The sequence below is a fragment of the Loxodonta africana genome, chromosome 18, assembly GCF_030014295.1.
Source record: "Loxodonta africana isolate mLoxAfr1 chromosome 18, mLoxAfr1.hap2, whole genome shotgun sequence".
In the NCBI taxonomy this organism is placed as follows: domain Eukaryota; kingdom Metazoa; phylum Chordata; class Mammalia; order Proboscidea; family Elephantidae; genus Loxodonta; species Loxodonta africana.
In genome coordinates this window covers 49,188,585-49,216,580 of record NC_087359.1, presented here as the reverse complement: position 1 = coordinate 49,216,580, position 27,996 = coordinate 49,188,585, and the positions used below count along the sequence as shown (strand labels likewise).

General features: G+C 37.0%; 1 protein-coding gene across 3 annotated transcripts in view; it reads right to left on the bottom strand.

The window, feature by feature from the left end:
* Positions 1-25,666, bottom strand: part of MED13 (mediator complex subunit 13) — a 95,248-nt gene extending 69,582 nt beyond the window's left edge. For 2 of the 3 annotated variants that reach the window (XM_064271314.1, XM_064271315.1), the window contains exons 1-5: positions 25,493-25,666; positions 23,391-23,625; positions 13,494-13,662; positions 1,730-1,875; positions 298-495 (exon numbers count right to left, since the gene is read on the bottom strand). In XM_064271314.1, the coding sequence (XP_064127384.1) occupies positions 298-495; positions 1,730-1,875; positions 13,494-13,662; positions 23,391-23,625; positions 25,493-25,558 (814 nt within the window). In that variant the 5' untranslated portion in view covers positions 25,559-25,666. Of the gene's footprint in view, positions 1-297; positions 496-1,729; positions 1,876-11,055; positions 11,096-13,493; positions 13,663-23,390; positions 23,626-25,492 lie in introns of those variants that run through there. The other variant, XM_064271316.1, reaches the window with a different exon arrangement.
* Between the last annotated feature and the right edge of the window lie 2,330 nt (positions 25,667-27,996).

Below are 27,996 nucleotides of genomic sequence, written 5' to 3'. Positions count from 1 at the left end.
GCTTTAAATACACATGCATGGCTAGTCTTGGTTCCTATTATTCCTCTACTGTTATACTATAAAGACAGCATGTTCCAGACAGTGGGTACTCCTTTAACCTAGACTGCAAAATGAGAAGATACAGGGAGCCAAACCACAGCCAAGCTGCAGCCCTTAAGTAATGTGAGTAGGAAATAAGAAATAAACACTTGATGTTGAAAGCAACTAAGGTATTAGAGATGTATGTTATTCAGCAAACACTATCTAATATATACAGCCATGTGATTTCCCTTTAAGATTAATACTCAGAAACCGTACCAACAAGAACTTCTACTGCAGCTAAAGAATCGTCTTCCCAATCCATATCCTCCTGTTTTTCTTCACACATCTCCTTCAAGCAAGATGAGATAGGATAGAACTGTTTCCATTCACCAATCAATTTCTTTGTAGCTGAATCAGACATCTTGAATGCCTGTCCTGTGAGAGTGCCATTTAGTCCAAATGGGCTTAAAATAACTAGAAATCCAAAACAGACATCAGGTAAATAACAAAAGACTATTATACCAAATAAGAACACATTGAACAGTTTGGCAAGTAATTATGCAACTCTAAAAAGGAAATGGAAACCCATAATGATCATTCCAGAGAATAACAATTTATTACACTTCATTATTGCGGCAATAAAGTACAACACTTAGCTTATTATAAAAAGTGTTAAAATCATTGTGCTTTATGTCAAAGTTTACAGAGCAAATTAAGTTCTCATTAAACAATTAATACGCATATTGTTTTTTGACACTGGTGCCAACCCTGCAATGTGTCCACTCTCTCCCCTTCTCGACCTTGGGTTCCCCATTTCTAGTCGTCCAGCTTTCCTGTACCCATCTGCCTTCTCATCCTTACCCCTGGGCTGGTATGCCCATTTATCTCATATACACGGTTGAACTACGTGTGTTACTGTTTTTTTTATAGGCCTGTCTAATCTTTGGCTGAAAGGTGAACCTCAGGAGTGATTTCGGTGCTGAGTTAAAAGGGTGTCCAGGGGCCACACTCTCAGGGTTTCTCTAGTCTGTCAGATCAGTAAGTCTGGTCTAAAAACTGTTAAAAATATTGTCTCCTTCCCTGTCGTCCCCCCGCCCAAAATCTCAGATGGATAGAATTTCAATATGAACTGAAAAAATTTGTGATACCTTTAGCTCCTCTTGACTCCCCCTAAGGAAAAGCAATTTGAGGAGAAACAATATATATATACAAATCTAAGTACTTAAAATGTACTACCACATAAATCTAAAAGAGCAAGTTTAGAATTAAAACAAGAACACACTGCCAGTACTTAAAAACAATGCACCAGCAATCTTATAAAATATTCCCTTTACAGTTCAAACATTTTCATGGTATAAAGATGCCAGAAGTCCCTGTGTTTCCATGTTAAAAATGGCTATGTGGCCTGACACACAAGATGACCTTGAAAATACAATCCTTTAGAGATGTAATATGTTACTGAAAATAACTCTTTAAAATGTTACCATTTATGTTAAAGGATTATTTTTATAATGTCCATATTAAAAATTTTATTTCACTGATTTACACTCTAATTGGGGAGAAGAAAGTACAGCTGCATGAAAATCATCATTATGCTAACAATTAGTAGGAAATTCAGGAACCTCGAAATGTAAAATGACCATCTTCAATAAGGATCTTCTTGGAACAACAAAATGATCAAATACCTAAGCCAATTAAAATAATCTACCTTGAAATGGGCTATTAGACTGTTGAGCAATGGTGATATGCTCTTCACTAAGAAGGTACACAGGTTGATGTTGGTTAATTTCCACACTGGTACAAACATTGCTGTCTCCGTGCAAGAAAAAGGTGAAAGAGCAGGACAAGTGTTCACTAATAAAGAAGAAAAAGTTATATTTTAGAGATGATTAATGGCCAAACAATAAGCCACCCTGCTTTTCTTTATTAAGAAGTTACACCACAAAAATACATATTTTCTTCAACCCAGCAATTGTACTTCATCATCTGAAGGAAAAAAACCATGGATCTAAGCAAAGATTTATCTGTAAGAAATATTCTTCACAGCACTTTTTATAACAGAAAAAGCTGCAAATAGAGGAACCAGTTAAATAAGTTAGGTACACCCACACACGACTATAACATAGTTACAAAAATCATTAAAGGTGAAGGAGTGGATTTAGTAAAAAGACAGGCTACCAAAATAGTACAATCCCATTTTTTTGAGGAGAATAATAGAGAGTTTTCTTTGGCAAAAAAGTCTTAAGTGTGTAGTAAAATTAAAATTTTTATTTTTGATTATTTTTCTCCCACATATATAAGAAAATTAAACAGATATATATTTTCTCATTTTATTATTTCTGAAAGTGCATTGCATCTGACAATCCATCATGCATTTAATGTAGCACACCCTCCATAAGTTTTACTAAAGCAATGATGGGTCTTACAAATGAATGCAACCTAAAATCAGGGTTATACGGAAAACAGGCAGGCTTATAATGTTTACATATGGCTGGTATGCAGGGTTGAAAAATAAAGTCCCAAGAAGAAAGCAGATATATGCTTAGAAAGGTCAAGTGGCCCAGGAGGGAATGAGATTGTACAGAAAAAATAATCCACTTTTCTTATTTCTGTTCCACATACTTATTTTAAGAATTCACCTTAAAGAAAGAATTCTTTAAAATATGACTGTTAACCCACTGTTGTCAAGTTGATTCCAATTCATAGCAACTGCTACATAGGATTTCCAAGGCTGTAATTTTTATGAGAACAGATTGCCACATCTTTCCCCAGAAGCACAGCTGGCAGGTTTGAACCATCAACCTTTCAGTTAGTAGCCAAGCATCACCCAGGCTATGTACATGACCATCAATCAACTTAAAACTTGAGTGTGTGCGTATATATATATATATATATATATATATATATGAATGCATATAATAGTTCTTTAAAATATGATCATTAATCAACTCAAAACTTCTTGAACATATACATATACTTCTTATATATATATGTATAAGCTGTCTTTAATTATTTCTGGACAAGGCAGGGCAAAATAAAGTGATAGAAAAGTAATGCTGTGGCTAACACAAGTAGGAAAGTAGAAAAGAGGTAAAGAGTAATGCAAAAAAAAAAGAGTAATGCAGAGCTGCGTATTTCTTCACGTCTTATATATTGTAGGTGAAAAAGATAATGTCAAAAGTTGACAGAACAAAAAATTGAAATTTAAGCATATTATTTTAAGTTATGAAAGTAACCCAAAGAAAAACTGAAAATAAAGTAACCAATGACACAAATCTACATCTTTCAGTGTAGATGTACACTTACATCGCTAGGGATCATGGCAGCAGCCACGAGAACTAAACAAAAAAGTTTTAAAATGCTGGTTACTTCCAAGTGATGGGAATGAGATATTTGTTTTGAGCAGTCTTTAATTATGTTTTTATTTATGCTACTATTCTTTACTGAAGAAGTCCTCGTGGCACAATGGTTAAGCCCTCAGCTGCTGCTAACCCGAGGGTTGGCAGTTTGAACCCATCAGCTGCTCAGCAGGAGAAAAAGACCTGGTGATCTACTCCCATAAAGATTACAGCCTAGGAAGCTCTATGGGGCAGTTCTACTCTGTCCTGTAGGGTTCCTATGAGGCAGAATCGACTTGATGGCATACAGCTCTTGACTACTTGAATCATATTAAAATTACTTTTAAATTAAAAAAAAAAAAAAGAATTCTATATATTAATCGGAAACCCTGGTGGTGTAGTGGTTAAATGCTATGGCTGCTAATCAAAAGGTCAGCAGTCATTATTATATCCTCCAACACCTCAAGTTTTTTTTTATAAGCTTTTTATTTCAAAATAATTTTAAATTTACAAAAAAGTTACAAGTAGGAGTTCCCACTATACTCTTCACCCAGTTTCCCCTAATGTTTACATCTTACATAACATGCTGTATTTGTCAAATAAGAAACACTGGTTTACTACTATTAACTAAACTTCAGATTTCATTTGGATTTCAGCAGCTTTCCACTTATGCCCTAATTTCTATTCCAGGATCCAATCCAAGATACCACATTGCATTTTTTTTTTTTAATTTTAAATTAAGCCTATTTCTTGTCTGACTAAAATGCTAATCCACTGGAACACAGCTATTAATGGTGTAATTATGAAGACTTTTGCAGAGCCCTGGTGGCATAATGGTTAAGCGCTCGGCTGCTAACGGAACAGTCACTGGATCAAACCCATCAGCCACAATCGATGGGACAAAGATGTGACAGTCTGCTTCTGCAAAGATTATAGCCTTGCAAACTCTACGGAGGACATTCTGTCCTATAGGATCACTATGAGTTGGAACCAACTTGACGGCAACAGGTTTTTCTGGTTTTATAGACATTTGGCTTAGTATAAGAGTATAAACCTAAAATAATCACCAAGTCAAGATTAAGTAAAGAGCCTGTTAACTAACAACAGCTTTGAGGATTGCCCATCCAGAAAGAGATCATTTCCATTGCTTATTTTAAGGAATAAGCTCAATGTAATTATCGCTGCACTTCCAAAAGTGGTGAATGACCATGGAACACAAACTTAATTCTGAACACATACACACAAAAAACCCACACACACATTCAAAACAACTTTGCACTAAACTCAGCATTATATTTAGACCTATATGCTACCCTAGTTTTTCACTAAGCCACCAAGTGGAAGCAAGTAAAAGGGGTATTATTCCTTTACTTGACAAGTATTCTAGGGCACATATACTGGGGGGGTAGGCGCATGGCACTGTCCTAGGCATACAATTTAATTACAGTTATGGTAAGTGCTATGGTGAAAATTAAGTACAGGATGCTACAAGAATGTCTTAACAAGATCTAGATACTGATACTAAACTTTTAATTCCTAACGAGAAAAAATGCACTTAGGTAACAACAGAAGCTATTCTGATGTCCTTTGGTGCCTTACATTGGCCCACCCCCAATACTTGTTCCTTCTCCAACTTCCTATCTTACTGGTCTTCCTCTAATACTTCCCTTCTCTTTCACACTGGCCTCCCTGATGTTCCTTAAACACATTAGATATTTCTCTACCTGAAACACTCTAGATGCCCACATTCACCTTCTTCAGGTCTCTGGGGATTAAAAAAAAAAAAAAAACACTGCTGTCCAGTCAATTCCTTCACTGATTACCGTACTTTAAATTGCCCCTCCCCTCAATTTCTCACTTTTTTTCTTATCACCATTTAACATTATGCAGTTTACTTATTTCTCATACTCACCCTTCCCAACCCAGAATGTAAGCTCTACCAGAATAAGAATTTGTCTCCTTTGTTTAATGTTTTATCTTCAGCATCTAGAACAGGTGCACACAGTAGGTACACACGAAATACTGTAGAATAAAGTTGAGATCTGAACTGCTTACTTCTAACTAAACATATCCCCTTTCTAATCAAGCCTTTATACAGTCGTCCAAGCCAGAAATGTGAACCATCCTAGTCTTCTTTTTCCCTTCACTCCCTACCTTCAATCAATCTGCTACCAATTCCTACTTCCTCAACCCTTGACTTTTGGCTTGCTTTATGACCTTTTTTGGCCAGCAGAAGCCTGAAATGTGCTTATGCAATTCAGTTTATCCTCCAGTGCTTCTTTATTCACAATGATAAGAACATGTCTTGGCTGGCCCATTGGTCTGAGGAGGATGAAAAACAACACATGTAGTGGACCTCTACCCAACCTGCAATTTAGAGCATAGCCTAGATTGGCTAACCCCCAGCTGTCCTGTAGATGCTATGAGTGAGAATACACGACTGCTGCTTTAAGCCACTAAGTTTTGGGAGTATTGTGTTACATAACAATAACTGATACAGAAATTGCTACCAAAAACGACACTTTTTAAAAAGAATACTTTTGGATGCTGGTATAGTCTAAATTTACCCCTTATTTGCTGGAAAAGATCATTAATCTCCCCAAGAATCAGTTTTTGCTTATCAAATAGATAAATAAAAGTATCCACAATTAAAAAAAAAAAAAATGAGGCGCTGCCATAACAAAAACCTAAAATATGTGGTGCTGGCTTTGGGATCAGTTAGTGGGTGGCAAGTACACTGGAAAAATAGAGAGGAAACTGCTATGAGAATCTGAAAAAATGGTGACCTGTGTTATGCAGTGAACAAATACCTTGTACTGGAAGCTAGCTTGTTCTGTAACCCTTCATCTAAAGAACGATAATTTAAAAAAAAGATCACAGCTGGGGGGAAAAAAAAGACTGAGAGGGAAGATGCCGTGTGAAGATGCAGGCTGACACTGGAATGATGAAGCCACAAGCCAAGGAACTCCTGTGGGCACCAGAAGCTGCAAGAGGCAAGAACGAAGCTTCCCCTAGACCTTGGAGAGAGCACAGCCCTGCCGAAACTTTAATTTTGGACTTCTGGCCTCCAAAACAGTGAGAGAATAAATTTATGCTGTTGTTTTTTCAAAAAAAAAAAAAGAACTACTTTGTACAACTGTTGCCTGAAATAATATGGAAAGCAGAAAACGTACCTAATGAACTTAGAGAGTCGGTGGAACGGACCAAGTCAAAATGCAGAAAACATAAATTAGCTGTTACCAGCTATACTTGATAAAATACTACAAGAAAGAGATAAACTCTGGAAAGAACTTGCAGGCTTGCTAGGATAATTTACAGAAAATACAGATAGCCCAAAAACTGCAGAGTTGAAAAATGAAACTGTTTCTCAACAAAGCAATGGTGTGGCCACTACAACAGATCCTCAGTGAAAAGACTCAGTCAAGAGAGTGACCCTAATACTCTTTGTTAAGAGCAGGAAACATGATTCTTGACACCAGTTAAAACATTAGGATTTTTAAAAAATTACTTTCAAGCCTCCATACATTTATTTTTCTTAAAAAAGTTATCTAACATAAACAACCATACATAACTACTTTTACTACTACATGTAGACATGCATATATAAGAATATTTGTGCTTTTCTTCCTTTTGAGAATATCCACTTTTCTGACACAAGTGCCGCTTCTATAATTTCTAAGGTTGAGTTATATGGCATATAAGTACACAATAATCTCTAAATAATATTTTTATCTTAGCAAATCACTAATGTTTAGTTTCTGAGAGGGACATACCCAACACACTCACCATGTGTATTAATACACAACAGGCAGAAGCCAATTTTCAAAGTATTTTTCTTTCTAAACTATAAAGGATATGAGAGTCCAAAAACAAGCTAAAAAGCCAGAAAAGAATAAATGAAAAATTGGTATTCAACTGGCTAGAATGAATATTTTTCAATACTACAAGCCTCTTCTTTTATAGGTCTGTCGGTATGCTTTAGAAGAATCAAAAATATTTCTTGGCCCCCCCCAAAAAAAAACCAAACTCACTACCATCGAGTCAATTCCAACTCATAAATCTTTATGGACGTCAACTACCATTTTTCTAGTTCAGAGCAGCTGGTGGGTTCAAACCGCTTACCTTCAGGTTAGGAACCGAGAGCTTAACCACTGTGCCACCAGGGCTCCTCATTAGAGAGAGCAAATTCCCCTATAAATGTTCTTAAAAAAAATTCTTGGTAGAGAGGGTAAATTTTTGGAACATGTATAAAGGAATTAAAAAATACTTGCATCAAGGAAAACAGGGAAGAGATTCAAGCAAGTATATGCAGAGAAACCATAATTTGATTAACTTTAGGGATCAAATAAGCATGCTATAGAAATGATTATGAATGCTGGGTGTTTACTCAGTAACTGAATAACCCAGCGCCAGTAGCTGAATAGCAGATTTTAAAATCTGAATTGCTAATACTTGCAAGAACATTTGCAAGTGTAAGCAACAACCTAAAACAATCTCATGCTCTTTATCTTTAAAAGACAAAAAGGTTAAGAGACCTACATCTTATATCTTCATATTGAATATTCCTGTAACCGGTGAATTATAGTTCTTAAGAAGAACACAGCTTTCAACTGTTTCATACATAAAATGTTAAATAAAAAATAATACTGAATATTAAATAAAAATATTCAAAATGGGTTTTTATCATGACAAACAAGAAAATTATGTAGCTAAAAATCTGCTTTCCTAAAGGGATTATTATAACCTTAGAAATGTTAAAAGAAGTACATTAACTGCTCTTAAATATTATTTAAGAAAATAAATTTAAAATCTGGTATATAAAAAAATCATGGAGGCCATCTTTTCAGCTTTGCAACAGCCTTTCCATATGCCCAACTAGCACTTAACCATCTTAACTTTTAAATCAAAAAAGGAAATGTGGCTTTTTGATATAAAATGATAAATTTGTCTCCTAGGGGTCTTTGTAAAAACCCAATATTCCAAAGTGCAAAACATGTGATCAATGCTCTCAGCTCCTGCTGTAATCTGCACTGCCCTACTTATCAGCAGCTCTCAACTCCAGCTATGATTAAAGAAAAGCGTCACCTCCTATACCACTAGCACATATTCCCAGTATCGTCTGATCTTCTTGTAACAGAACGGTTTAAAATAAACCAAGTTTGTGTATGATATAGGTGAAAAATTAAGCATTCTTAATATAGTAGAAAATTCCGGGAATTTTCATATTAAAGCCAATACTCCAGCCAGAGAATATCATAAAACAAAGAGAATGTTAGGTAATACTGACTCACTAAATTCAAAATGCCTTTTCTTTCAAGGAGAGATGTTACCAGTTACAATATCACTTCATCAAACATTTTTGGCACTTAGCACTTTAGACAAGTGACGTTAAAACAAATGCATATTACTATAAAGTAATGCAGAGCATACTCTTGCTCTCTAGGAGTTTATACTCTTAGTCCCAGAACAAAAAAATATTGAGTGAGGCAGAATTTTACAGATGATGAAACCCAAACAGATCTTCTGTTGTAGAAACATTCCAAACAAAAGGATTCTTTATATCTAAAAAAGAAAATGAAAACATGCTTATAAAAAGTTGGCTGTTCTAACAACAGTTGGAAATATGTACTGCATTGTTGTTTGCGTTGTTGGGTAGATTTTGACTCAACTTGACCCTACAGGACACAGCAGAACTGCCCCCATAGCATTTCCTAGGCTGTAATCTTTATGGGAGCAGATCACCAGGCTTTTTTTCCTTCGGAATGACTGATGGGTTCTAACCACTGACCTTTTGGTTAGCAGCCAAGTGCCTTAACCACTGTCCCCCAGGGCTCCTTATATACTGCATTAAGAGGTGCTATATCTAATCTATTTTTAGGATTTCTGTTAGGTAGATATAGAAAGATGATATCTCATTTTGCTGGTAAGTTCAAGGCACAAAGAAGTTAAATGGCTTATCTTAAAATCATAAAACTAGCTAGAGGAAATGTTGATTTATAAACCCTAGTCATCCTAATTTCTAGATTACTACTTCATTAATTCAACTAGTTTCCAAATTTGTCTTATATTAGAACCACCTGGAGATCTTTTAAAAATCCCAAAGCACAGGCCACATCCCCAGACCAATTAAATCACAACTTTTGGTGGCAAGACACAGGAACCAATATTTTTTTAAGCTCCTCAGATGACACCCATATCAAGACAAGTCTGAGAACCACTGCATTGTTCTATATTTCTGCAGCCTTCAGCGTAACTTTAAAAAAACTCTTAAAGTTACAGGTTTAACTTCAATATTGGGTATTCTTAACACAGCTCCATGAATAAAAAAATCTATATTAAAATCCAGAAGATACACTTTATCTGTGGATCCTCTATATATTCCTGCTCACTTGGTGAACATTACTTACATTATACAGTTAAAGATTGCTTAGAAAGTAGTAACATTATTATTCTGGTTTACAACTTCAAGAGCACTACAAGTACTATTTTCCCTTACGGTTGTTTTTAAGTGCTCTGTTCCTACGATTTTCTATCACTTTAAAAAGATGTAGGTAAAAGAGATATAATGATCTACTGGTACCACAATCTGTCTCATATTTTCTATGCCCTACAATCCAGCTGTAACACCTGGTAGTTCTATGACCTTGGACAAGTTACTTAACCTCTCTGTGCTTCAGGTTTATCACTTGTAAAACTGGGGTAGTAACATGGTTGTTGTGCAAATTACTTGAGTTAATACATATTAAGCCCTAATTTAGAACAGCATCTGGCATACTATAAACCCAGTAAGTGCTGGGAATGTTTGTTCTTTATTCAGTGGGTCAATTCTACCTTAGGCAAAAGGTTTACTACTCCTTCCTCCCTTTTGGAAAAAAATTCTCTATTATCATTTATATCTAAGGACAGTAGTTCAAAAAGACAAATTTGTATGAGTCGATAGTAAGAACTACAATAAGAAAAGCTCAAGGGGGAGAGATGGAGGGAGAGGAAAGGGAGAAATGGAGGGAGGGAGCACTTAATTTTTCTTATAAATGTTCCTGGAAAGCATGAAAATGAGAAAAATTGACCATGCAAATCCCAACAACTCAAGCACCATAGAGAAATTTCATGGGCCATTAAGAACTATGACATCATCACTTAAGATTTTAGGAACAGGATGCATAACAGTCTTGATGACAGACATGAAGGACAGATCAACAGACAGTAAGACAAAAATGAAAAAATTATCAAGACTGAAGTAACCATGCTTAACTTGGGCAGATAGTGGGTATCTTGACATAGGTGTGGGGTTCTTCCTACTTTTGAGAATCCAGAGCACACTCACAATTTAGCATACAATTTTAAGAGGGTTCCCAGACTATCAGAAGGTATCTTTTACCAATAAACACTACCAAGCTTGGCAGGGCTAGCCCAAGAAGAATGCAGTTAATACAACAGCCACCATACACATGAGACTATCAAGCCCTTCAAGGATGACTAGTTTAAATTGAGATGTGTAGTAAGTATAAGATACACACTAGATTCTGAATACGTACTACAAAAAAATAAAAAATATATACTATCTTATTAGCACCTTTATGTATTCAATTACATGTTGAAATAGTATTACTTTGGAAATGTTTGGTTAAATAAAGCATTTACGTTCATCTTTTTTCTTAATTTTCTTTAATGTAACTACTATAAAACTCAAAATTACATTTGTGGCTTGCATTGTATTTCCATTGGACAGTGCTACCCTGGAAGACAAGAAAAGAAAAATGAATCCTTAGAAACCAAGATAGTGATCGTTTTCAGCTTCTTTAGAAGTTCAGGCTTTCAGACATATCCCAACCAGAGGAATACAACCCAAGGATATCCTAAAGCTATGTATAACCTGTTGCCGTCAAGTCAATTCCAACTCATAGTGACCTTAGAGGACAGAGCAGAACTGTCCTACGGGGTTTCCAAGGACCACCTGGTGGATTCGAACTGCCGACCTTTTGGTTAGCAGCCAAACTCTTAACCGCTATGCCACAAGAGGTTCCAAAGCTATGTACAGTAGCTACTGATACATCTCCAGCAGACACTTAAATTCATGATGCTTATTTTTAATTCATTTTGGTAATGAGGAAGATAATGTAAAAGCCACAGATGTAATGGAAGATACATAAGCTTGTAGATGGAATTTACAGCATATTCTCTTATCTACTGTCTCTGAAAAAGAAAAACTTTACCAACTTGTTTAGTGATGTTCCAAAAGTATATTTATTTTAATTAGAAATGTAAAAGCTCTGGTCTAAGCAACGCTATCTAAAGAACTTTCTACGATGATGAAAATGTTCTATATCTGCATGCCCAATACGGTAGCTACTTGCCACATGAAAACTTGAAATACGGCTTGTACAAGTAAGGAATTGAATTTTTAATTGTATTTAACCCAGCTGTATCACTAAGAGCCCCAGCGGTGTAGTAGTTAAGCACTCAGCTGCTAACCGAAGAGTCAACAGTTCAAACCCACTAGCTACTCCGCAGGAGACATAGCAGTCTTTAATTCTTTTATAAACTCTGTGTTAATGCTGATTTTAGGCTGTTGTTTAAAGTATTTCCTAAATTGTAGTTAAGTTTTTCAAATCAAATAATTATAATTTTTTCTAAATAGGTAAGCTTTTAAAAAACTAGTTTAAAAACAACTTTAGAGTTGGAATAAGAACTTTAAAAAACATCCATATTAAATAGGAAAGTAACAAAAGCAGCAGTTAAAAGAATTAAAAGGGGTTGCCTCTGAGAACAACTCTAGTGGCTGGAGCTCAGGATTGCAGTTTTTCACTTTAAATCTTGGCAATCTGCTTGGCTTCTTAAAATTATATAAATATATGTGGCAGACACTGCTAACTGCCCACCCAATATTTATTTCCCCTTCTTCTAATTGCCTACCTAATATCTATTCTCCCTTCTTAACAAAAGAAGTCTTACTTTGTTTACAGCCACTGTTTCCCAAATTTTTATTTGGCAGTGTTTCCAAATAAAAAATATTTGTTTCTTTTAGTAGGGCAAATAATAGGCCAGCTAAGAGTTCCTAGAAAACAATCTACCTTCTGACTCCTTGCTTGCTTCCTCCCTTCCTTCCTCTTCCTGCCTGGAATTCACTGCGAAGTGTACAGGTACAGCACTCACTGGGATCAGGAAGATGAAAGCCAAAGGCTAAAAAGGTGGCAAACCAGAAAACTCCAGGGAACCTGAGTTCTTGGTGACATTTTTGAGCACCTATACCAATCCTGGACTACCTACCTCCAGATTCCCTGCTGTTGAGAAAACCTCGACAATGATTATAATCATGACCAAATGTTTACTTTACATTCCCTCACATCTTTCAGCAAAAATGAATAAATTTCCTTCAGTTTTCTCTTCTTCCACATCCCATCTTACTCTTCTGTGTTTCATCTCTCTTCAAGTCTCATTAATTCAACAATTGCTTGGTTCTGAATCTTCCAACAGACTATGCCTTATATTATTTAAATCACAGAATACTGTGGTAGTAACCTGAAAGTTTTATTTGCACAGGAAAAGAAGATACCTACATTAAAGTCTTCTGTGTTCCATCTGCAGCCACTCTAATTAGTGTCATAAATTTACTCAATTCGAAGTTCAAGAAAATCACAAACCCTCCAACAGTAAACATTATCTTATAAAGAAAAACATACATTTAAATTAAGACAAACTGAGAAGTTAGGTAATAAAAAGGGTTAACTAAACCCAAAAAGAATGTAAATACGGATCACTACCTTCAACAGGTGTTAATACTCCGTAACTTTAACATAAGAGTACTGTGTAGATGTTTGCACTAGCACTAAAAATATATTTCAAAACATAAACCTCTCATTTCATTTTGTATTTTCTCTACCTTCCCAAATCAAAACCTAGGCCACTGTATTAAAACACAGGTCTATCCTCACTGCAAAAAAAAAACAAAAAGTCTTAAAATGTATAAAGTGATGGGTAGGGTGGTCAAAGAAAACCTGAATACTTATAGTACTTTGCTAAAGTTGACCTTCTGAATGTTTGCAAGATATTGGCTTGTTTTATTCCACATTTTCTATAAAGCCATAAAAATTAAACCTAAAGAAATATCAAGTGAATTTAAATAAAATAGCTTACCTTTTATTTATAGGTTTTTCATCTTTTTCATAAGGCTTTACAAACCACTTGCCAATACGTACAAAGTTCCGGTTCATTAAACACCGCTCCAACAGATTGTGAACTGCTTTGAAAAGCAGAGTTCGGCATTCATAAGAAAGTCCATTCTCCCACACTCCATCTTCTTCTTCTGTAAGAGAAATGAAAAAAAAAAAACAAAAGGTATTGGCACTATAGCTATTCAGAGCCATGTGAAAAAATGTTACAATTTACATTCTACATTCATAAGCCCTACTTCACCTCATAATATTGAACTACGATCACTTCAATATATCTCTACACATTAAAACATCAGATTTCTAAGTTACTCCACAAGGAATAAAAGGCCTAAGTGCCATGTATTCCACTAAATTACCTGAAAATTATGTTTCCACCACATAAAAAGTCAATGATACACTAATTTGGTTTCTATATCAATGAAAACAACATCTGTATAACCTGGGAGATATTATACACACACTATACCTAAGATGCCAATTGCTAAGCTGGCTTACACGTTACTTTGTCCTAATTTCACCATTCAACCTGCCAAAAAACCTAATCAGTTAATAATTACACTCAGAACACTTTATGTCCAGCAGCATTTTAATCCACAACTATAAAATTAAGTGATGAATAAAAAGGAAGCTACTTGCACACAGCCTAACAAGCAGTGCATTACCAGCCACCTTAGGTCTCATTTCAAACAAATGATTCTAATGATTACTATTCAGTATAGAACCCTCTACCTGGGAAAGAAATTTAAAAATCTAAAGACTTACATTTTAAATGGCACTTCTGTTATATAAAGACATAGCTATCTTCATTGACTATGCAGCCTCAGTTCTGCCAGCAAATCTATTAACCACTCCAAGTTAACATACAAAAAATATATATATAACAGTCATTTTGAGGTAAGTTTTGGATATAGTTCAGAAAAAAAAAAGTTTTTTTGCTCTCTATCCATTTCATGGGGAGCCACAGTGGTACAGCTGTTAACATACTCAGCTGCTAACCAAAAAGTCAGCGGTTGAACCCACCAGCCACTCCGCGGGATAAAGATGTGGCAGTCTGCTTCCATAAAGATTTACAGCCTTAGAAACCTTATGGGGCATTTCTACTCTGTCTTATGGGGTTGCTTTGAGTTGGAATCAACAGAAGAGCAGTGGATCCATTTCACATCTATAACCAACCATCCAATAAATCCTGCTACAAATAAGATGTTATTTGAGCATTTTTACTTTTATCTTAATATTTAAATTTCTTATTTCAAATATAATTCACTATCTTTCTGTAGACTATGTATCTTTAAAAACATTACATGAATATAGGTTATCTTTCAATTTTAAAGTAAAAATAAATGATAAAATCTTTTTCAACACTAAAATGTATATACCATACCCAGAGAAAAATAATAAATTAATGTTTTTGAACAAATCTGCAAAGACATTAAGAGTGACACATGGTTTATGTTCAGTACTTACACAACGAAGGACAGAATAAACATTAACTAAACAAGCACAATGACAGTGGACTTTAGCTGCACTACAAAGGTTAATGCTGACTTTATGCTCTTCTTTAAAGTTATTCCCTAAATTGTAGTTGAGTTTTTCAAATCAAATAATTATTTTTTCTAAAAAGGTAAGCTTTTAAAGAATAAAATTTAAAAACAAAACTTTAAGAGTTGGAATAAAAACTTTTAAAAACATTAATATTAAATAGGAAGAGTTTTTCACATTCCATTACACTGTAGATGCTCCTATCCCATGGCTATGTAATGCCAAAACGTTCATGGAATTCACTATATTACCCAAATGAATTCCTTTTTGTAGCTATTCATATTTTTTAAAATATTAGGCTAGAAGAAAAGGGAAGTGGCACAGAGTGAATTCACAGTAATTATTTAAAGGTCTAGACACAAGTGTATTTGTGAGGTGCTAAGAGAAGAAAAATGAATCTCAATCGATCTGCTTTCAGGCTAATCAGGTCCTATAGGCCCTATCCTTTCAAAATTAAACAGCTACATTAAGAGTTTTACTTCATATTATGTGACTTACGATTACTAAAAACAGGCATGTTCTTAATACCTCCCATTCTTCACTTCTTTGTCATCTATTAATATATTTTATTTCTATTCTTTTACCTCAAAAATCCTTACTTCTTAAGAGGCACAATGGTTGTAACATTTGTCCCATATAAGCGTTTAACAAAATCTTTAATATCTTTATTACTTCTCAATTTTAAAGTATCAAAGTTCTAAGACAGTTACCACTACACCTATCTAAGACATAGAGTTCCTAAAAAATTCCAATATCAGAAAATTATTCACTTAAAACTTGAGAATGAATTTGCCTTCTTCCCAGAAAGAGTAAATAACAAAAATTTTGGAATAGCAAGGGCTATAAATCACTTGTCTGTCAGTTTGTCATACAGTGATGGCTTGAGAGTTGCTGCTATGATGCTTAAAGCTACACACCAGCATCTCAAACACCAGCAGGGTGCCCAGAGTGGACAGATTTCAGCGGAGCTTCCAGACTAGGAAGAAAGGCCTGGTGATCTACTTAACGACAACTTTGCAGACCACAACAGAATACCGTCCGATACAGTGCTGGCGGATGCGTTCCGAGCTGGAAGCATTATACAACAGCCCCAACAACGGACGCCAACACACACTAACAATCACAAAGGCTGCACAAAACCAGGCAACGTTTTGTTCTGTTACACATAAGGTCACCATGAGCTGGACCCAACTTGACAGTAACTAACAACGACAAAGAGCTACAATATAATTATATATATTTCACATAAAATTTTATGGTTTTTAATCTATTAATAAAATCTACTTAATAAATTTTAGTTTAACCTGCAATAAAATGGCTTAAACATATTTAATGTAGTTTAGAAAATTAATATTAATTTTCAAACTTTTCTTCCTCATTACTTTAAACTACATCTGGAGAAACTTAAGTGAACTTAATGCTTTCAGGAGGGTTCTCATCCTCCCAAAATGCCAACAGTTTTCATTAACACTAAATGAGAGTTAAACCAAAACAAAGAGAACAAGTGACCTGTCACGGTTTTCTAAAGACATGACAAAGCAACCATTACACTGAAGTAGTGTAATTTTATTTTTTCACTGCCAAGGAAATAACAAGAATGAATCCTGGTAATATTTGATGAAAAACCTAAAAGTTTCCCTATAAGGTCTCCCGCCCCAAAGGGGGGGGGGGAGGATTAGAAACATATAATAATAAAAGTAATTTTTCTACATGCTGTTTTCAGAGATATCTAAAGTAAAATTGTACGTCCGACCCACCCAAGATATAGTGATTGCACCTAGTTAAAACAAGTCCTTGACCAAAGTCTCAGGGAAGAAACTACAGGCCTAATAGCTCACACGACCCACAGCCTCATCTACCCTGAGACCTAGGACTAGAAGGTGTCAACAACAGATGGACCCTGGTAGAAAGGGAGAAAAACACAAACCAGAACTCACGTTCTTAAAAAGTCCAGAATTGCTGGAGCAGTTTCAAGTAGAGGACTTCCTAAGACTGTTAAACCCTGTGCTGAAACTATCCTGAGGTCACCTTTTAGGGAAATAGCAGACTGGCACACATTATAAAGGATATTATCCATGAGTACGGTGCTGCATTAAAAAACCATCTATATAAGACCAAATGCCCAACAATTAAAGCAAAAATGAGAAGATAAGAGAGCAGGGAAACCAGAGTGCTGAAAAGGGAACAATTAGAATACAATGATGGGGAATGCTGACACATTGTGAAAATGTAACTGTTACTGAACAACTTGTATAGAAAACTGTCAAATGGGAACCTAATCTGCTGTGCAAACTTTCACTGGACACACAATAAAATACTATATAAAAAAAAAAGAAGCTTGTATTGGAATGTAAATCAACCTACTGTTTCCTCCATTGAGAAAGTCATGCTCCCCACCAAAAAATAAATGAATAAAAATCAGTTGAACTTATTGTGCTAGGTGACACAGTAAAAATTGTTAATTCTAAAATAAATAAATAAAGCAAGTCCTTCAATCTCAACACCGGTGTTATAATTTGGGAAGGGAGAAAGAATGGGACACATGTCAAATCTTTACCTAGTTCTTTGCAATTTAATCAATCATAGCCTAGTGGAAAAAGGCCCCTTAATACATTTAAATAAATTTTCTCCACCCTTGGTATCTATATCCACAGAGAAAACAAGAGAGTTTCAATTCTGCATTTTTGGTACTTTTCAGTTCTTAGAATTAGAATGCTTAATTATCGTTGTTACTCGAAAAGTTTTACGAAGTATTTATTTGAAAAAAAACAATACAAAAGTTCAAATGCTGAATTTGAATCACCACAAAATTTTTTTTTCTAAGCACACAGATTATGGTGATGCCAAAGTATGTTACGGGTCATAAAAATAATTATCAATGGAAAAAAATCAAAAACAAAAAAGCTGATATACCTACGACTCAACATTTTTAAAATGTCAATTTTTATTGTGATCGGCTGATAAGGAAGGAAATCATTTCCTATATAATACACTAATTTTTGAATAATGAATGTCTCAAAAATTAACATGGTAGAAAAGGCCATGTATTTCCTGAAAGAATAAAGAGAAATGTTTAAATGTCTAGATTAGTACTTAAACAAAAATTTCCTCTTCATTGAACAATTACTACTTAGGGCCTTAAACTGGCAGCATCAGTCATCTATGGCAAAACCTGAAAAGCCTCTTATGTTCACTATCTTTAATTTGAAGATTTAAAAATTATGCATGCTTTCTTGCTCAAAAAGGACAATATGTAGAAGAAACAAGGCAAACGATAAAGCTGTCGCCCAAAGACTAGCCAATACACAAAGATGGGCCACAAGTAAATTACAGAACAGATATAAATTAAGTCTCTTCAGACTAACATTAAAAAAACCAACAGCTGCCTGTTGAGTCAATTCTGACTCATGCTGAGCCCATGTGTATCAGAGTAGAACTGTGTTCATCAACAGCTGATTTTTCAGAAGTACGTTGCCAGCCAGGCCTTTCACCCAAGGCACCTCTGATGGACTTTTAACCATCAAACTTCCAGTCAAGCATGTTAACAGGCAACTAGAGACTCTCTTCAGGCAACCAAAGTACTAAATAATTTTTTAGTTTAGTGGGCACTAGATTCCTATGCTTTGCTGCTATTTTACCAATTGTCAAACCTGTTGAAAGCTGTCATTTAAGATTAAAATCCACTATAATTAATATTCTTCAACGAAAGCACCTGAAATTAAGTTCTAAGACTAACTAACTAATGGCCCACTTAGTTTGAACAACATTCAGTATGGTGACATTCTAACATAATGAAAGTATCTGGGCACCACTAAAATCTAGTGCTATATACAGACCTCAGATACCAGGCAAACAAAAAACATTTTTAACCCTGACGGCATCTGGGTTTTGTTTTTCATTTGTTTGTTTGTTTTAATTCTCAAGGTGTCAGTTTTCTCAATCTCATCATCTTCTAACTCACTATGATTTTTTTAAATGCCAAACTTGGGGAGGGAGTTTTTTGTTTTTATTTTAAGGGAAAGAATAAAAGCCAATGGTAACAGCAACAGAATTCCAAAGAGGTTAGGACACAATAAAAATACACAGAAAACTTTTCTCCTTCAAGGACACACTAATGAAAATAAAAAAATTTTGCTTTGAAGCAAACTAAGAGTACACTTAAAAGAACCACTACACACTACAGACTTTTGACTAGAGGGACTGAGCTAAGATTTTCCCACCATTAATTTTACACTTCTGTCACTGACTACACCACTAAACGAGATGTGCTACCAAGTTTAATTAAAAAAAAATTTAAAAAACGGAAGACGACAACCATACCCAGGAAGGACTTTTGCTCCCTTATTTCTTTTCCATCAAAAAATACCAATTTATCAACTCAACTATGTGTTCTCTCTGAGGGAGTACAGTAAAAAGTAAAAAACATACATGTTTGGATTTGGGAGGAAGTAAAAAAAAATTCTGAGCAAATACCCTTCTGGAATGTTTTGGTTAAGGCTAATATTAGGGATAATCCCGTCCCCAAAATCATCAAACCTTTGCAAATTACTGAACTGTATTAACTACTGCTGGAAAACAAGTACGTAACTTAGGGTTTAAAGTATGCATTTGGCAACCAACATCACAAAACAATACGTGTATTAATTGTTTAATAAGAAACTAATTTGCTCTGTAAACCATCTAAAGTACAAAAGAGGAAACAGTTATTGCAATCTGAAGTAATTCCATGCTGTAGATTTTATGAGATTCATATGATTATTCCTATTTAAGTAAAAAGCAAGCATAAACGGTGCATCCAAACAAAATTTTTAATTAGGAAAAAAAAATAATGTATTAAATCAGGTTTGGTTTGCTATAACTGATCTTTACCAGTTAGCATTAAAGTGAGTTTACATTTGTGATCCAAACAAGTACCAAGTGATATAAAAAAGGCTAAAATTTTAAAAGCATTATGGAAGCTGACCAGACTTTTCAAAACTGTCAAGGTCATCACAAACAAGGAAATCAGAAAAACTGTCACAATCTAGGCGTTATCTGTAAGACAAAAAAAAAAAAAAAACCCACTGCCTTCAAGGCAATTCCGCCTCAAGGTAGACCGTACAGGACACAGCAGAACTTCCCCGTAGGGTTTCTAAGGCTGTGAATCTTTACAGAAGCAGACTGCTACATCTTTCTCCCTCAGAGTGGCTGGTGGGTTCAAATGCAGCTGAGCGTTTTAACCACTGTGCCACCAGGGCTCACTTCTTCTATAAGACATGACAGCTAAATGTAATGTGGTACCCTGAATGGAATCCTAAGACAGAAAACGGACATTAGATAAAAACAAGGAAATCCAAAGTATGGACTGTGGTTCATTAGCTGTGACAAATATACCAAATCAACGTATGATATTAACAATAAAGGAAACTGGGTAAAAGATATATAAAAACCCACTGCTGTCAAGTTGATTCCAACTCACAGCAACCCTATAGGACAGAGTAGAACTGCCCCATAGGGTTTCTCCTGAGGAGAAACTTATAGGTTTGAACTGTCAACCTTTAGGTTGGCAGCTGAGTGCTTTAACCACAGAGCCATCAGAGCTCCTAGGGGTATACAGGAATTCTCTAAACCACTTTTGCAACTTCTACGTGAATCTAAAAGTTCATTTTAAAAATACGCTATAGATGACACAAAAGAGATAAGGAGGATAAGCAAAGGCAATTCTGTACTTTTGTTAGTGAATACTGAATAATAAAAAAAAAAAAAACGAGAATTCTACTCTTTACAAAAAAAAAATACCTTCCCTCTTCCCACCACCACCACCAAGAAGGGATAGTATTATCACCATAATCACAAACATCTGAGTAACAAAATGTGGTAGGTGCTGAACCAAACGTAAGGACACTGCCTGTGAAGAGCAGGCTCAAGCTAAATTAACACAGCTTTTTAGTTACCACCTGGGTCCTTCGGTTCCCCCTTCTCAGTGCTACACCTCTACTTGGAACTCAGGATTCCCTCCTGCAGCTGATGCCACCCCCACTGTCCAGCTGCTCTCTTCTCAGGGGAGCTTAAAAGAAGGGAATAGAGTGCCACAGATGGGAAGAAATGAAAAAGGGGTTAGCTAGAGATAGAGAGGCAGACTAATTACCCCAAAAGGGAGGCAGACGGTGTCCCTGGAGTAAAGAAAAGGGCGAGACAAATATACTCCATCTGAAAAGACCTTATTATTCTCTAAGCTATGTCTGACCTAACTAACAACATTCTAAAGTAAATGACACATTAAAAACAAAAAAAAGCTAACACATTCTATAAATACCACTGACTACATAAACTAAAACAGTACAGGACAGTCTTTGGAACAGTAAATATGATTATATACTACTCCTAATTGTATTTCAGTTTACTATTTCAATTGTTTCCACTTTGATAAACTTAAAAAAAAGTTATTTACCATTCAAGTGTTCAGCAAAATCGGGCATATTAAAATCTAATCATCTAAAATTACTTTCACTCACATTCAAGATCATTACTTACTTTAAAGTACAGATACTAACAATTTTAAAAAATCATACCAAAACTGAAGTTAAACTAGAGAAGAAATTTTAGAAAACTGAAACCCACTTTCAATAGGGAAAACATATCTGATTGATAACATGAAACTTACAAGGAAAACGTAACCATACAGTATTTTAACAATATTCATCAAAACTGCTCACATCTAACTTTATTAGGTTTTTAACTTTCAAAATACTAGACCTATTATAGTAAAAACTAAATACTATATATTGTTAAAATTATCTTCAATTCCACAAAAAGAATTTCGTGGAATCTAAAAAAAAAAATGGACTGTTCAGATGCACTGCCAATGTTACTAAAAAGAATGAAATTTTCAAGTCAGGATTACAGATAGTTTATCAACATTAAAACTGTTTCCAAACATTTTTGTAAAGTAGTTTTTATGACCATTTAAACAGGAAAGTAGATCAAGCATATCAAAGTCGCTGAAAGAAAAAGGAAGCTGGCAGGCTTAGTTTCTGGCATGACCATTAGAAAGCACCATCTTGCTTATGTCACTAAAAAAATTTATATTCTGACACACATACTTAAATCTCTCACATGCTCATCTTATATATTTAGAACTATATAATACACCTAGAACTAAGGGCTGGACTCTCCAGCAAGCAGCTTATAAGGAAAGCTGGAAAGCTTTATCGTAACAGAATTGCAACCATTCTCAAGAAATTAGGATTAATACTTAACGGTGTGTTCATTACAAGGTAAAAAGCAAGCATCAAAACAAATAGCCACAACACATACATTCCTGCACAAAGGCTGATCTTGCTAAATAACTGTTTGATACAAAGACACCTGGATTACGTTTCATTTAAAAAGAAAATAGGTCCTATGTGTCAAACAGACAGTAAGAGAAAATTCAGAAACTGCCTTTTTTTTTTTTTTTAGTTCCCTAGAAATTCTAAATTTACCTGTCAAAAATCATTACCAAATCTTTAGTATCTTGGAGCACACAACTACTCATTTACATTCTTATCACCAAAGAATCAGTTAACATTGACTCTTACAGTCTAAGTAAACACAAGTTTCAGAAATTACATGAAGGTCTATAGCCTCTTTCTAAAGTAACGTTTGGTCCTAAAGGTTATGAGAATAAGGTGGAAGTAATCATACTGATTTGCTCACAATAAAATTACTTCTGCATAACCTTTCAGATTATGACACCACATCCTGTAAAAGCTAAACAAGATGTACCTGTCTCGTTATATTAACGATAGTTTTTGATGGAACAGTACCTCGGATAAAATAATCACTCTCCAAGAATAAAAAAAATTAACATATGCCTTCATGTGTTAATAAAACAATAACAAAATAACTATATGCTGTCAAAAACAAGAAAAATTCACAACACACCACTTCTAGATATTCCTATAATTGTCTGGCTATTCATGCGGTACAGAGCAGTGGCAGAATTGACTCCCAGGTGTGGTACACTTGGCTTCAAAGGTATTATATGACTTTGTTGAGAACTTTATGCCCCCAAATTCCATTTTTCTTAAGTTAATATAGCATGTTTTCCTGAAGCCTAACTGCCTGTGAGAAATTCAGAGCAACGTGGGTAGAAGGAAAAAACCTGCCATAACACACATGGATAGCATATTTAAAATAACCATGGTGTAATAAAACACAGGGCTTAATTTTTATCTGGCTTCATATCTAACAATGTTCCATCAAAAAAAAAAAATCCTAATTTGTAATACAAATGTTATTTTGGGGAAAGTATACAACCTTACTACATAATTAGTTGAAAGTGATAAGCTGCTTTCACCTGATAAGTCATGGTGAATAAGGTCAGCAAAGTTAGGGTCTTCACCCCACCAAAATATCCATAATTCTCTTCTTCCAGGTCTTTGATCTCGCCGCCAAACACCAAGTACATCTGCCTTAAGGCATCGACTAAAACTGCTCAAAATGGGGTCTTCCTCAGTTACCGGAAACAGAATAGGGGCAGAAGTTGGGCCTTGCCATACGTATCTTTTCCATTTAATTCCGGTCAAGTCAGCCTGAAGAAAAGAAAGCATGACTTTTTATTACTGTGCATTCAAAGTTAAAACTATTCACCATAAAAGTCCCTTTTTCATTAAGACACTGCAATTTTTCAATATATGCTTAAAATATTCAAAGTGGCTTAAAACCAAAAAAAAGTAAAAAAGCTTTATACATCTGATAACTCAATAACCAAGAATTTAAAAAGAACAAAAACAGTTAAAATATTAACACTGACATGTCACAAATTAGCAAGTCAATAAATATAATGTGCCCCAAATAGAAATAAAAGAATGTTAAATATAAACATGTACTTTAACACTGCACACTGAGTAAACATTTTTTTCTCTGTCCTAAATTCTACTCTAAGTGGTCCTGTTTGTCCCCTGGTGTCAAACTTTTAACTAAAAATTAATTCTTAAAAATTTATCATTCCATGTTTGTAGAAGTCATAGCTCTAATAAAAAGATATCTGAATACTTCCTGAAAAAATTCCAGTTAATTCTTGCCACATCCACTTTAGGAAAAATCACATAGCTGCCCACAAAGAAATCTCAGATTTGTGCTAGACTATCTTCAAAGAACTTGATCCTAAAAGTACCAAAAATAGACTGAGTTGGAGAGCACAGAAATTCAAAACCTGGTGTATGTCTTTTTACATGCAAAGATGCTGATTAATGGACATTATACAAGAAAACCAACATAATTTACAGGGGGGAAGGCATTACAGATCTCAATAGCACTGTGAAAGAGATTCGACAGAGGGAATCCATTAATTCTTCAACCTCACTTAAAGGGGCAAAGCATAAGGTGCCAAAAATGAAACTGCTGATACATGACTGGCAGTTTGCACTTGCCAATTAGTTGTGCTCCGCCCACTCAACTCATTTACCTATCATACACTCTTAATATTTCCCATAGCACAGAGGAAAATGAAAAAAGTCACCCAAACTTTGTCACCAAATTAAGCTATTGCCCATTTCTGAACTACGTATTTGCAACAGTTGGTACTTTGGGAAGTCTTATATGTTCTAAGTTCCCAGGCCTGGACCAATCAACACGATTGTCATTTCTCCGTATAGCTTCCCCAGACTTTCCATTTCAATAAAACATGGAGCAGCCTGCTCAAAGCATTCTGAAAAGGCAAGCAAAACAGACCAATATAGAAACAGGGCAAAACCATAGCACCTCCTCCATTAGCCCCCTCCACTCTCACACAAGCATAATGTTCTAATAATAGCAAGATGGCTAGAAATTGTCAAAATGGCAAACTTTTCAAAGTTTAGGAAGAAAACATATGAAATGGCATCTACTGGTTTTTACACAAAGATGTGAAGTCACCCAGAAGTCAAACTGTTAGTCTGACGCGTAGAAAAAATGTAAAATGGGGGGGGGGGGAGGAGTCAGTGCATAAACTCTGGGGTCCTGTTTATTAGGAGAAACCAAATTACCAGAGCGAAGTATAAAGACAGTGGGAGAACAGGCAATAATAGAAAGTGTGAAGAGGAATACAGGATCAAAAAAGAGAAAAGCAATAGTTAGGCAAGAAATGCAGACGGAAATGTTAATTAAGTCAGTGTCCCGGCAGATGAGGTGCCCAAGTTGAAGAGAAGACTACGATGCGGGGCGGGGGGGGGGGAGTCAGAAACAAGACAAGAAACAAACTCCCCACTCCCGAGAGCTCAGGACGGCGACCGAGCGGACGCCGTCTCCCGGGGCTGGGTGCGGGGCCTCGCGGCCGCGCCGGCTCCACTGGGCCTGGCCTGGGACTCGGGCGCCGGGATCAGACCCGGACCCCCTCCCCCACGGCCCAAGGGCGCACCTCGCGGCCCCTCCCTCAGCGCCCCACTCGCCGCCGTCCCCGCCCGCGGCCCGGGCACTCACCAGGCAGAAAAGGTTACAGTGACAATCTTCCAGGCTGGCCCCGTTCGGCACGAAGGAGGAACTCATCGTCCCTCACAGCAGCCGCCGCCGGCGCCACAACCCACCATCCGCCATTACCGCCGCCTCCGACCAGAGAGAGAAACACAGACACCGGGCAGGGCGGGGGGGGGTGGCGGCTGGGGGGGGCGATGGAAGAGGAGGCCGCCGGGCCGCCCGCCCTCCCCACCCACCCCCCCGCCGCCGCGAGCAGCCCCCGCCGCCCGGCCGGCACCCAGCCGCCCGGGGCCGAGGGCCGGAGGCGGGAGGGCCGCGCAGCGCTCGCTCCGCGGGCCGGTCTGCGGCTGCCGCGGAGCCCGCAGGCGCTTGCCCCTCTCTGGGGGACAGAGGAGATGTATGCCCCTTCCACCAGAAAAATAATAAATTACACAATAAATAATTGAAATCGAGTCCGAGACGGTCGAGCCCAAGCCCCAGAGGATTCCCTCGGGCGGGGAGGCGGCCGCAGAGGAGCTGGAAGGGCGAGAACCGGGAGGGAAGCCCAGGCCCCCGGCCCGGCAGCGGCGATGTCCTTAAGCCCAGAGTCTCCTCAGTGGCGGAGGTGGTGGCGGCGTCTGGGGCTCAGACCATTCTCCGGCTGTGTCTTCGTGTCGTCCCTGGGCCGGGCCGACCTAACGTCTGCTCTCCTGCGGCCTCACAGCCTGGACGCAGTAGCCTCCCCCATTTTGTGGGCCCAGCGGGCGGTGTTTTTCCCCCTTTAATCCGAATTCACGGGTTTTCCCTTCGCTTTAATGGCGGCCACAGGGACCAGCTCGCCCTCTCTGCTCGCCTATTGGCCGTCTTAAGGTCACGTGGACGCGGGCTCCGTGGGGAGGGGGAGAGAGAAGGGAGTGAGGGAGGGCTGGGAAGCTTTCCGCGGAGGTGGGGAGCCCCGGGGATGGGGCAGCCAGCTGGTGGCTACTAAGATAGCGCCATCTGCTGGGTGCTCCGGCTAGTGTCAAATGACCCGGGACTCGGGTTTATCTTTCTCCTTGTGCGGGAATTTACAGTACAAGGAGGTTCACAGCACAAATCTATGAGAATTATGTGGAAATCAGTTTGAATTCTTTGGAAGAGAAAGTGTTGCAAAAATTCCAAGGCATTCTTTCTCATTTATTCCACGAGGCCTCTGGGATGCAGCGGAAACCCGTGGGCTTCGAAGTCACACAGATCTGGATGGAGATACAATTTAGCCACGTGAAAGTTGTGTGATATGAAGATAGAAAACATAAACGAAACATATTGTGGTTAGTAGCCTGGGAATTAGAGTCACACACCCTGGTTCAAAACTTCAACAAGTCACTTAACCTCCTAGTGCTTCAATTCCCTCATTTCTGAAATGGAGAAAACACCACCCCTGGCTCACAGGGTTTTGTGATTATACATATATATAAAGCATGTAGGTAGTGCCTGGTACAGATAAACATTGTTAAGAGTTACCCACTATTGTTGTCATCATTACCTTATGCAGTCATTGTGAGGAGCAAGTGAACTAGTATATGTGAAGTGTCCACTTAAGAGTGTAATCTCCCTGAGAGCCAGGACTTTGTTTTGTTCACCATTATACCCCTACTGCCTAAAAGGTTTCTAGCACCCAGTTGTTAGTTGCATCAAGATGATTCCGACTCATGGTGACGCCTGGGCACAAGTGGTTATACAGTCTAGCTGAAAGGCTGGTGATTGAAACCCACCCAGAGGTGCCCCGGAAGACAGGCCTGGCGATCTGCTTCCAAATCCTATGGAGTAGTTCTTCTGTGCACACATGGTCTTACCATAAGCGCCCAGTAGCTGCTTGATATTTATAAATTTAGAAATGAATGAATAGCAAGAGGTAGAAACCAAATACAATGTTAGTTCCCTTCCCCACAGAACACTTGGTTCTTGTCTGGATTACGCTCCAACGTAAGTGCTCAAAACATTTTTCCTGAGAGTTTCAGATACAGAATTACAAGAAAGGAAGGAAGGAAGAAGAAAAAAAGAGATGATTCAGAAGTTAGAAAAAGTAAAATTTAGAACTAATCATAATTGTCTCTATAAAATAAATGATGAGCTCTACCATGTCTCTTCTTCAGCCACAGAGTAAAAAGCATTCCTTCATCCATCCATGTGTCCATCCATAGTGGTTAAGAGCCCAGATCTTGGATCCAGAAAAAGCATATAGAAAAGAATTCAGCCACTTACTAGTTGACCTTGGGTTGAATTCAACCTTAGATCAAAAAAATTTCTCTGACAATGGGATGGAGAGGGATACTGGTGAGGAGTGAGCTTCTTGGATCAGGTGGACACTTGAGACTATGTTGGCATCTCCTGCCTGGAGGGGAGATGAGAGGGTAGAAGGGTTAGAAGGTGGTGAAATGGACATGAAAAGAGACAGTGGAGGGAGGGAACGGGCTGTCTCATTAGTGGGAGAGCATTTGGGAGTATGTAGCAAGGTGTATATAAGTTTTTGTGTAAGAGACTGACTTGAT